Source organism: Lepidochelys kempii, chromosome 1 (genome assembly GCF_965140265.1).
Source record: "Lepidochelys kempii isolate rLepKem1 chromosome 1, rLepKem1.hap2, whole genome shotgun sequence".
Taxonomy (NCBI): domain Eukaryota; kingdom Metazoa; phylum Chordata; order Testudines; family Cheloniidae; genus Lepidochelys; species Lepidochelys kempii.
In genome coordinates, this window is record NC_133256.1 from 136,083,209 (window position 1) to 136,096,135 (window position 12,927).

General features: G+C 39.5%; 1 protein-coding gene across 1 annotated transcript in view; it reads right to left on the reverse strand.

The window, feature by feature from the left end:
• The window catches only part of PIR (pirin), a 72,814-nt gene extending 64,008 nt beyond the window's left edge, over positions 1–8,806 (reverse strand). Inside the window, 2 exon segments of the mRNA XM_073327367.1 lie at positions 440–483; positions 8,752–8,806. Of these exon segments, the coding sequence (XP_073183468.1) occupies positions 440–483; positions 8,752–8,806 (99 nt within the window).
• Positions 8,807–12,927: the final 4,121 nt, after the last annotated feature.

A 12,927-nucleotide genomic window follows, 5' to 3' on the forward strand; every position in this document is an offset into this window, starting at 1 on the left:
GAAAATGGAGAAGAGAAAACACACTCAAATTTCATTAACTTGGACAAGTTAATCTGACTAAAGCTTTTGTCTGGTTAGAAGACAGATTAGATAAACAATAATCTTTCCTAACATTTAGTTTATCTATTGATTTCAAATGTTGAAGTGCTGCACTGAAACAATATAATTTATTGTTAATCTACTTTAGCAGAGATTTTAAATAGAAAAATATGAAGTTTCCCATGGTAGCATGGCATGCTGGGAATTTATCTAACCATATGACAACAGAGTGCAATATAGTGGCTGAGTTGAAAAGCAGCCAGTTTCAACTTCTCTTATAACAGAAAGAGGGGTAGTGTTCCTCAGCTGTAGGTTCTTCACAAATTCAAATGAAAAGGCACAAGTAGTCATTGTTTAGGATTAAGATGTCAATGATTCCTTTCTGCCCACTTTCCCACACCTGTAAACCTCCTGGGTTCAATCTACCAGCATGTCCACAAAAATCTTCATAGAATCATAGAATAACAGAGTTGGAAGGGACCTCTGGAGGCCATTCAGCATTCCTCTTTTTGGTCTCAATTCCAACACAAAGGGAAACTGCAGAAGAAACTAATCAAGGCTCTATCTTCTGCATACCAGTGTTTTTGCTGTGATGGCAATAAGGAAAAAGTAAAACTAACTAAGTTTATCATCACTGCAGAGAAAGCACCCTGGAGTGGGGACACCCTAGGCCAGAGGTGGGCAAACTACGGCCCCTGGGCCACATCCGACCCGCAGGACCCTCCTCCCCTGAGCTCCTGGCCCAGGAGGCTAGCCTGTCAGGCCACATCTGTAGGTTTCTCCTTGGAGTATCATAGTTTCAACTTCCTTTAAAAACAATGAGAATGGGGCCCATCTCTATTAGAGACAGCCTCAAGTCTACATGCCAGGACCGTAGGAAAATGGCAGCCATCTTCCTTGGTTTCAGCCCCATTGGAGAAGATGAACATTTTGAATGAGGAAAAATTCATAAGCTGGAAGGCAGAAATACAGAGATCAGGTGACATTTAAAACCTCCAAATATCACAAAACTGTAGGCAACAGTAGATTCAGAGGTGGATTAAGCAGGGCAAGTCATTGGAGTTGATATAGATAAGTGTCCTCATGTCAAGGCTGAACTTTGCTCGCAGAACATAGCCAAAGATCTGGGTTTTATTTATGCAGGAATCAGAGGATGGAGGAAAGGGTTAGAGACTTTTGCCATAAGAAGGAAGTCTCGTCTGCAGGCAAACAACAGGTATTACTGACACCTGGTCAAAAAGCATCCTGAGCTGTGCAGCTATGGATCTGTTAATATTTTAGAGAACGACTAAGTTTTTGTACAGTGTGAGTTTGCTTCAAATTCCTGAAAAATCTCATTTTTAAAGAAAACAAATTCATTGTTAGACATTGTACCCAAACTAATCTTCCTCCTCATCTCATGTACCCTCTCTGCCTTTCTTCAAACAACCTAAAACCTAACAACTTCTGAAATTTATCCTGCATATATTACAAGTTTCTGAAGCGCCTATTTCAATTACAGAGACATTGCTAACATGTCTAAGTCTCTAGAGCTAAGTCCTTGTGGTTTATGATGTTTGTACTATACTATGCATCCACTGAATTACAGCCTTCTCGGAAGTTTTATGCACTGCTTTACGTTCAGTATGAGAAGTATTCATCTTGTACTCAAGAATTGCATAGTAAGAACCAAGGTGTTTTTTTTTTTCCAATTTACAGCTATTCTTCCAATTAAAAAAGATTTTCCTGACTTTCAGTGGTTTTCCCCCTCCATTTTAAAAAGACATTGTCAAATGCTGTAACAGTACATTTTTACTCTGGTTTAATGCCATATTAGAAGTTTTAGTTCAACTGTTCTCTGCTCGTTTTTCACCTTTTTGTTTACTAAACGTTGGTTGCTGTCCTTCAGCTCCACTTCAGGAGGATTATTTCCTCAGAACTTTTTAGTTAAGGTGAGCTCCCTCTGGTGCCTGGCTGGCTTACTCATACACCAAAACCTGCATCATCATGCATTAGCTATTTCTTTCAAGACATAAGGAAAGCTAATTTTTAAATCAAAGGGCCGGTTCATTACTACATTACTCTAATTTGATATTGACGTAAACTCCATGGAAGTCGGTACAGTTACAACAGCATGACATTGGTATTGAATCAGGCTATTTAGACTCTGATGGACAACATTTTGATGTGTGCAGACCACATATGGTATTACAAACTATATTTTACCCTTTTATTCTGTTACAGTATAGATGGTATAGGGTATGCTACCTTGAGACTTCCATTACAAACCTTCTGTTTGTGTAAGCTCTTAACTTTCTCCAAAGGTATTTTTGGCTTAGCTAAAGTTTTCCTAGGCCGGCTATCAGCCCTGAAGTTCAAGGGGAAACCTGTTCAAACATTTCTGAGTTATGCAAGGGTGAAATACACATATGCTTTTTCTTCCATAAAAAGGGTTGACTGTGCAGTAGAATCACCCCTTCAAAGGCAGTTTCAGGGAGCAGCCATCAGTAGCAGAGATGCCATATGCTAAGGAGTGGAGCTACCAGGGATGGTACAGAGGCACAGAGCTTCTGTGCCTCCAGATGATTCCTGGGGTTTGTGGCCTAAAAGAAAAAGGCCACTTGTTTTGTATCTGCACAAAATATTGGCAGCTATATAGAGACCCCAGCACAAGCTTTTGGGCTCCATCTCTCTTTCAGCAGAAGGCTCATGGCGATGGAGTTAAGAAACAATTCCTGTAAATTATTACCTCACCGATCCTCCCCAAAATCCTAATGTTGGCTTTATGCATAGTGGCCTGGTGAGAGTGGCCAAAAGCTAGTCACATCTGAGAGGGTGGGCAGGGGAGTGTGAGAGATGTTTTGCAGTCCCTCCCCCACCCCCAAGAGTGTTACCGCAGCTGGGTTTTAGGCAACTTTGACTGTAAAATTTGAGCTGCCGGGTCTAACTATGATTAATTTAAACAAGGTCTTTGCACTGGTTGATGGAGTTCATGGGAAACCCATGATTTAAAAAAATCAGTCTAAACTGGGTTAAAAGTAGTTGCTTTAAACTTCATCTACTCTCTTCTTGAAAAGAGAATGGAAACAGCACCAAGCCCTAGCCCAAGGAAAGTGTCAAATAAAGATGGCTTCAATTTTTCTTCTTGCACTAGTATTTATTTTTTAATAGTAGCATTACTGCAATGCATATAATCTCACAAGAGGCTTACCAGCTTGAAACAGTCAAATAATTTTTACATGCAAATTCTATCTGACAATAGTCAAATTTAACACAAATGGGATAAGAATGTCTGCAGTAACTCAGACATTCAGCACACTGCCCACAATAGCATTTGTAATCTTCGTTTTCACTTTGAGACTCTGCCAGATGGAAGGGGAAAAAAACCACTTAATAGTAAGTAACCAAAGAATGAAGAGCCCCTTTTGCCAACAGCACATAACAGCATGAGGCCATGTCAACAAAAAACATTGAGACTTTTAAGCTTGTTTGAAACAAAACACTTATCAGAGGAATGGAGTGGAAGGAAAAAAGTCACATTCTTGAAGTCCAAGACATATGCACATTTCAACACTCATGGCAAAAAGACATAACCGAGATGAAGTTACTTAGTTGGTTTATTTTTGATTTGTGAGACTCCAACAAAGTTGCATAGCACTAGTACCCCTCAGACATAATTACTGTCCTTCAAAACAGTTGTAGACTATCATGTGGTTAAAGGTTTGGCATGACTATGTAAGCTTTTAACTATCGGAGAAACCTTTTCTAGAACAGATATTTGTGACAGTAAAATGAATACCCATAAATATTAATAACCATTAATACCACCAAGAGTCAGCTCTCGTATATTACAACAATCAGAAGGGTTGCAAAATATGACAAAAGTCGAGTCAGAAAAAAACCCAGAATAAATTAGGAGCCATTCCCACAACTCTCAATACCCAACTTTTAATTCCCAAAATACCGCTGATGGAAATAAAAAATATGAAGATGTACTCAGATTTTTGGGCCAAGTTCATCACTATTTCACTTGGAAGGACTGCAGTACAATCTCTGTTACTATGTGTTATGAGATAAATTAACTGTTATCGCATAGAAAACTGCTTAGTCACAACAGACAGTGATTCACCTCACTTAGCAAAAGCCCCTTTCATGGAGCAACATCCTTCTCAAATCCCTGCCCAATCTCCCATTATTTGGTTCACAAAGCTTCTCCTTTTGTTGACCATCTGGAGTGACTTGGGTGATCCACAAATTAAGGTTTCAGCACCAGTGGTTAAATACATTAAGCATGCTCAGAGACTGTGGAACAGTGCATACTGTCACGTGCCAATCCCTTTCCCTGTTCTGTTTGAACTACATGAGCAGAGCAGTGGACCACTAGGATGCAGGAAGCAAGTTTCTTCAGCTTGGATTGCACCACACTGCTTCTTCTCTCTGTGCTCTGAGAAAGAGAATGGGTGAAGAGATTTCAGAGACCAGCCAGAATTGACCATGCCATGTGCTCTGAGGGTCTAAGCCCTGGAATTCAGGGGCCCTCAAAGCAGGGGGCAGCTGATGAACTCTTTGGTCAGACTGTGAACTCTTTACTTAAAAAAATAAAAGGGGTGAAACATCCAAATCATAGTTTGAAGGTCAGCTTCTTGTTAGGTCTATAATTATCCTAAACTTGTTTGTTAAAATGATAATCTAACTAAGGGCTAATCTACACTACACCAATACAGCTGCGCCACTGTAGCGCATCTGGTGAAGACGCTCTATGCCAACAGGAGAGCGCTCGCCCATTGGCATTATTACTCCACCTCAATGAGAGGTGGAAATTATGTCAGCAGGAGAGCATCATAGTGAACTGTGGACACCGCTTTAAGTTGATGTAACTTGTGTCGCTCAAGGGAGTAGCTTTTTTCATACCCTTGAGCGATGTAAGTTACATTGACTTAAGCAGTAATGTAGACAGGCCTTCAGTCTACCACAAATAGGATTTATTATATTTGGCTGATCTCCATTTATTCTGTATTTAGTTTAATTAAAGTGATAGTCAAAAAGTTTTTCTTAATATCTAACTCAAATCTCCCTTGCTGCAGATAAAGCCAATTACTTTTTGTCCCACCTTTGATGGACATGAAGAAAAATTGTTCACCATCCTCTTTTAAACAGCCCATAACATAATGAAGACTGTTAGCAAGTCCCCCCTCAGTCTTCTTTTCTCAAGACAAAACATGCCCAGTTTTTTTTTACCCCTTCCTAATAGGCCAGGTTGTCTAGCCCTTTTATCGTTTTGTTGCTGTGCTCTGAATTCTCGCTGTTTTGTCCACACCTTTTTAAAGTGTGGTGCCCAGAAGTGGACAAAGTACTCCAGCTGAGGCCTTTCATACGACACTCCTGTGAATACACTCGACAACGTTATTAGCCTTTTTTCGCAACTGCATCACATTGTTGATTCATATTCAGTCTCTGAACCACTATAACCCACAGACCCTTTCCAGCACTACTACCACCTGGTCCCTATTTTGTAACCGTGCATTTGATTTTTCATTCCTAAAGTGCAGTACTTTGTACTTACGTATACTGAATTTAAACTTTGAGTAGAGTCTTTCAACTAGTTGCACACCTACCTTATAGTAATTTCATCTAGATCACCATTCCCTAATTTGCTTATGAGAATGTTACGTGCGACTTTGTCAGAAGCCTTAATAAAATCAAGATTTATCACATCTACCGCTTCTCCCCTATTGACCAAACCAGTAACTTTGTCACCTTCTAATGAAAACCAATATATAAGGCCTAGTTATTACTGTGTACAATAGAGAAAAAACCTCAAGAAACCTCTTAAGAAGATGTTCACATGAAAACATACATAACTGCTTCACTGAACCAAACGTAATGTACCTTAGTCCCAATTCACAAACAAAATCAGAATCCAAATAATCCAGCCAGTAAGATGTCAGGGTTTGGGGTTTCAAAAAAACTCAAACAGTGATGTGCAGAACTCAAAGATTTCAGTTTGCAGAAGATTCTGCAAGCATTATTGTTTCTGTTTTGTATGTGTCTGCAACCCAATGAGTCTTATTGTGAGTTTGAATCAAGTTGCAGAGTTACATCCTAAATTGGCAGCACAGCCCATGGAAACTGAAGCCCATATATTACACAAACACATAGAGGGAATCTGGGTGTGAGACAAAATCATGAAACCATCAACACCAACATATGTCTGTCAATAAACAAAAGGAATAAGTTTATCTACTTTTCTTAAGACATTTACAATACTCCACTAAGTATCTGGCAGCCTTGTACAGAAAGGATATTGAGATGTTCCGGAGGCAATCAACAAGCATGATAATAAGGCTAGATTATTAACTTGAGTGGAGAGGCTGGAAAAACTCAGATACTATATACTAAAAGTTAAGCTTTTAAAGTACTCATTGTGGACGTTCATAGACTAACACAGCAAAAACTAAGCACTAAGTTAACAAAACATTAAGCGTGAGCTGGACAGTTACTGCAATTTGCAGGAGAATAATATGAGTTCCTTAAATGATACCTTATTGGCTCTGACTCTCTGGGGCATGAATTGTGCCTTCCTCTATGTTTGCACAGCACTTCGCACAAAGGAGCCCATAGCCTGCTTTGGGTGCTATCATAACATAAATAGTAGTAATAATAATTTTGACAATGTATAAAGGGAATACCAAGCCCAAAGCTATACTTATTAAACAGAAAACACACTCAAGTGTTTATAATTAATTTTTGATTTAACAAATTTTACCATTTAATATGCTGGGAGGCAAAAAGGTGGGATAAGGCTATCTTTGTCCTCCCCACCCCCCGTCTCTCCAGGAGCAGAACATGCTGCTAACGCGCACCCAGGACCTGGCCCCACACATTTTCTGAGAACATTTTTTCCCACGGTGTATGTGGCTCTGTAAGTGAGCTTTGTTTTCTGTGAACTGCACCTTTAAGTATTTGTTGGTCTGCTGCCATGCTGAATGTCAAGAAGTTAGAGGACACACGCTGCTTTTCCCTAGAGACTTGTTTCTTTCCTTGTTCTCCTTTTATTTTTATACTAGGAGATTTCAGATTGAAAATTGTGATATGTGATTATGCAAGTCTCTTTGCTACAACTCTCAGGATTCCTCACTGACAGGTCAGCCACAAACATGGCAGCCTCACATTCCAAAATACCCCTAGGGCAAAGAGTTTCTTAGCCCAAGATATAGGTACTGAGGCAACAGGCTGTACCCTCCTGAGGATGAAGATATATTGAAGTGTTCTCTCTCTTTTCTTGCACTGAATATGAAGTCCTCTGTTCGTATAGGCTTCTACCATCTGAGCAGCCATAAACCAACAAACTTAGCTATCTCACCTTCTAACCCCCTCCTTATCCTGACAAGCTTCTTGTGTTGAGTTCTCTTGACAACTTTGGTTGAGTTCTCTTGACAACAATAAATCAGAATGCAGGGGCAAAATAAAAACATTTCAATATATTCAGCATGACAGTACAGTAATAGGCATATCCCGGGGGGGAAAAAAACCCTCTGGCCTAGACATTTTTTAAACCAAAGGCCCTACTCTCCCATCACAGGAGAAATTTATTCTTTCACCAAAGAATCAAACACTTGGATATAGTTCTCACCTCACAATATCAAGCACCCTCAACCTATTAAGTGGTTGTACTGCCTCTCTTTACTCCAACTGGAGCAGGCAATTGTCTTTCAGCAACAGTGAGAACATCTGATAGTGAGGTAGCTGAGTAGAGCTGGACGATACATGATTTTTCCATCCCATGACTGTTTTTGAGAATTCAAAAATTTTTCCCATCCCAAATGGGGACGGAAGTCATAAAGTTTTCCAATTTGCGTCAATCCAAATGTTCCACTGTGATTCTGACATTTTTTAACCTTTGTCAATCACAGTTAGCTTAAATTTCAAAATAAAAAGCTACTTCAAAACTGAAAACCAGAATTCTTCATTTCTAAAATATTAAACTTTTGCCAATTTTGAAAAAAATTTCCCCAGGTGCTTTTCAAGTCAGGAGAATCATCAAATCTGACCCTGTTTTGTGAACAGTTTCCATTTTAATCAATCAGCATTTTTTTATGAAAACCATTTTATTGAAAAATTCCCAGCCAGCTCTATAGCAGAGCTGAAAGCAAGTGCTTCCAAACCTCACTTTTCTCTGTAATGATTCTAAACTGACCGTAGTTATAAAGGATACCACAATTTGAAACACTATCATTGACATTATTTCAACAGCCAAAGTCTGTATTCATTTCCTTGAGTTTCTCTCTGCAATTTTAAATGAACTTATACTTTTGGAATCTATTTACAAGCACAGTTATTTGGAGGCGGCGGGTGACCAGTTCTGACAATCATTTTTATTATATTTAAGTGAACATTTTAAAGTTATAAATACTATTTGTCCTTTGCATTTCAAGTTACAGGTTCATACTTTGTTCTACTAGAGTGAAATAGTAGTTTGCATAAAAAAAAATTGTCTTATTGTTATATTGACCTTACAGTGATATATTTATGTTCATAAACTTTATCATGGTGTGAGGATATCAGTACTATACTATAATGTTTCCTTTAAAGTTTAACCCACTTTTTTATGTATTATTATAAAATGGGAAATAAAATAAGCAATAGCTTATCATTATAATTAAATTTAGAAGAATAACTGCTGCATTAAGCCAGTGGAGTAAATAAATACTTTATCCCAAGTATGTCACATACAAGGACACTCAAACTCAGATTTTTCTTGTTCTTTCATCTTTCCAAGATACGGCATTAGCGGAGTCAGAAGGCAGATACTTGTCTAATGGATACTAGCTCAGGTCCTTGGTGTTATAAAGTCAATGGAATGCCCTTTGGTTTCAATAGCCAGTGGATCATACCATTAAAGCATAAATTAAGACACTTTACTTAAACAGGAATTTTTATGAGTACGTTCCACCCACCAGTAAATACTCACGAAATAAATGCTTACTTCATTCAGCATGCTGATTTTTAGTGCTGCCACACAATGCCATCTGCCGGTTCTCATGAGAAATAAAGGTTGATGGACTCAGCCCACTGACACTATGTTAGCTGTACATATTAAATCTTCCAGCTGTAAGTTCATGATTGTTATAAACAACGAGTCACACGACAGTTGGAGTTCTACTTGAAGACTCACCTCTTTAAGCCAACAGAATACTTGAGAATCTCTCAGTTTTTATTTTAAAAAATGCTAGCACTCAAGCTTAAGGAGAAAAGCTTGTAAGTGGGACCTGAGTGCACCCTAAAGGTGCAAAAACCAGAAGACAAAAGGAGACCTCAAAAATTCATCTTTAAAATATAATGATTCTTTCGGGCCTGACTCATGATTTTTGAATACTTGGGATTGGCCATATTGTTTATGGTTAGTTCCTATCCTGTGCATAAATTATCATTGCTTATGGAATATTCACTTCTTTACATTGGGTTAAAGCCAATATATTTTTATGTCTTCCTTAAAAAAAGAAGGCACCCTGAATCTTATAGTGATCAAAAGCAAACTGAAGATGGCCACTCTTCACCCTCCACTCTTGAGTTTTACCCCAGTGGCTCAGGGCATACCATTATATACAGTCCACTAATGGTTCAATTCACCTGTATGCGGAGGGCCTTCACCATCCTATGCACCATTTTAAATCCCATTTAAACCTTCTTGGGTGTCTGGCTGGTGGCTCTTGCCCACATGCTCAGGATCAAACTGATCACCATATTTGGGGTTGGGACGGAATTTCCCCCAGGTCAGGCTGGCAGAGAACCCAGCAGATTTCCGCCTTCCTCTGCAACACGGGGCTTGGGTCACTTGCAGGTTTAAAGTAGTGTAAATGCTGAATTCTCTGTAACTTGAAGTCTTTAAACCACGATTTGAGGACTTCAGTAACTCAGCCAGAGGTTAGGGGTCTATTACAGGAATGGGTGGGTGAGGTTCTGTGGCCTGCTCAGATTCATGAGGTTCAATTTCCCTTTTCAAAAGCTGTGTTGACTCTTCCCCAACATATCCTGTTCTTCTGTGTGTCTGATAAGTCTGTTCTTTACTCCACTTTCAACCAGTTTACCTGGTACTGAAGTTAGGCTTACCAGCCTGTAATTGCCAGGATCCCCTATGGAGCCTTTTTTAAAAATTGGCATTGCATTAGCAATCCACCAGTCATCTGGTACAGAGGCTGATTTAAGCAATAGGTTACATACCACAGCTCTGCAATTTCATATTTGAATTCCTTCAGAACTCTTGGGTGAATACCATCTGGTCAAAGACTAGTTTTAAATAAATTAAGTATCATGCACACTTTAATATTATATGCACTTTAATTTTTGTATTTTATAATCTTGAAGCTTTGCCAAGAATCACTCTCTTTACTTAATTCAGCAAGTTTATTATTGTGCAAAAACATGAAAAACGTGTTGTCTAGGTTTTTGTCCAACAAAAGAAAGCTTTACTTGTTTTTATATGCCGCATGCAAAACCTTCTGGCAGCGGGTAGCCTGAATGCTAGTTAGTCTGAGGAGGGGAAAAGAAGCACAGTTTAAAAAAAATTTACATTATATAGTGAGCTTAAAATGACACATCTATTGTATGTTTTGTGCTTGCTCTTATGTATAATGTCAATATTTCTAACAGTCAGCAATATAGAAAGAATACATAATGAGTCCAACTAGTTCATTTTCATTGGAAATGTATGCCAATGAGCTTAAAAAAGTCAAGTTCTAAGTGGAATCCATGGATTTCTCAATCACTTTTGCACAAGTACGCCACACAATTAACCAGCTTATTAATCATTATTGAAGATTCTGAATCTAGGATGAATTTTGGTATGGCAAATGGTGATAGTCTTTAAATATTAATGTGAGTTGCATTGCTAACTCCCTGCACACCACAACGCAAAAGTGCATCACTCTGCATTTGCTCCCATTTCCATGTTAATTGATCTTGTATTCCTGAGATACTGAGGTCCTCCCTCACCCTGAGTAGTGTTTTGTTCCAAAAGTAGTCTAATTGACTTCAATGGGATTGCTCATACTGTAAAACACTATTCAATGCAACTAGGGTATTTCAAGCTGGCCCTGAAGGTTTTTTGTAACCTCCATGGCTATTTTGTTTGATACTCAGTGCTAAATTTCTCCCCATAGACAATGGAGCCCCTTTTCTTTAAAATGCAGAAAAAATACTGTAACTCCAAAAACACTTTGTTAAAATGCTAGTATTTTGAGTCACCACAACCTTACTTCTCAAATGCAAATGTAAAATTGTACATGCAGTTTGCATGGGTAAACTAGACCTAAGTCTTACTAGCAAACACTACGAGGGTTTTAATGAAAGAGGGTTTTAATGAAGAACTCTGTCCAGGAGAGATTCTATATGCTGGACCTACCTAGCATGGAGAAATTTTCCCTTCAAAATGAATTACCATCATCCACATCCATACATACAAACTCACAGTGCAGTTGGGACACGATAGCTTTCCGTTTCAGGAAGAGGACTCTGAAGTCCCAGTTTTAGGAGTCTCTCAGTAGAAGACCTTCAGCTGTGGAATTCACTTCCTCTTACTGGAGAGTACAGCTTGCTGCCCTTCAAGGATGAGGGTGATACATCTGTTTAATTAGCATTGGTTTTAGAGTACTGTGATGAGATGGGTGCTAGCCAATGACTTTTGCCATTACACTGTCATAAGAAAGCATGTTTTTGGCCACCCAGTAGGGATTGTAGTGTTCTTATCACGCTATTCAAGATGTCCAGATCCTATGGTGACAGATGACATGTAAATACCTGCAAAATAATAGTTTGCAAAGGGGTAGCTATGGGTGGGCTGGGTATTGTTTCAAGTATAGCCAGCATCTCAAGTAAGACCAACTGTTACTGTCTACCTACAAACTCCAAAGGTCCAAACTAGATGTAGCTTGAGGAAAGATGCATTCAGTTTCCGTGTGGTTTTAGTACAGCATAAAAAGGAGATGATGTTAGGAAATAGAGAAGTAATGTTAGAGGTTTAACTGGAAATTAAAATTAGATGCTGCAATAAAATACTGTTGATTAATATATGCCAAAGTGTATGAGAGACAGAGATTTTATCAAGCAGAAACCTGCATCATAAACCTCACCACCTTTCACTGTAAGTGCAACGTGCCCTTCTTTGATCTGCCTTCTCTAACTTAAACACACAGTGGCATGCACATTTAAAAAACAAACACACACAAATATAACCCTACCAAAACAAACAAGACATGTAATTCTCCTCCTGGGGAGAGGAGGAGAGAAGAAATTACTAGTAACAGATATTAGTCATGTCACTTCATGCACTACTGGAAGGTACTCAGATACTAAAATGATGAGGGCAGTATAAGAACCTATAATGAATAGATAGGTATGAACAGATTACTCCTAAAGGCATTCTGGGCCAAAAAATTAAAAATTCTGCACACAATATTTTAAAATTCTGCAAGATTCATTTGTCAGTAAGTAAATGCAGAGGCTCCATCATGGCAGTGGGGAGCACAGGCCACTGGGTGCACAAAAGTGGGAGATCACCCTGCAGCCCTCCCACCCCCGGGACACAGACTCAACAGTGAGGCTGCACCCGACCCTGACACAGCACAAGGCCTGGGCATGCCCAGAAAGACCCTGGGACTCTACCCCTCTGCGCCAGGTGCACCAGGTGCGGGGCAGGCAGGCTCAACCAGGCAGGATCCAAGTGTGGAGGGGCTCGGTATGGGGTGAGAGGATTCTGTGTGGAACAATCTGGGTGCAGGCAGCTCAGTGGGGGGGGGCTAGGTGGGGGGATCTGGATGCACAGAGGCTCATTGGGAGGGTTCCAAATGCAGGGGCAATGGGACTCTGCAGGGGCTTCCAGATGAAGGTTGTTGGAGCTCAGCGGAGGGGTCT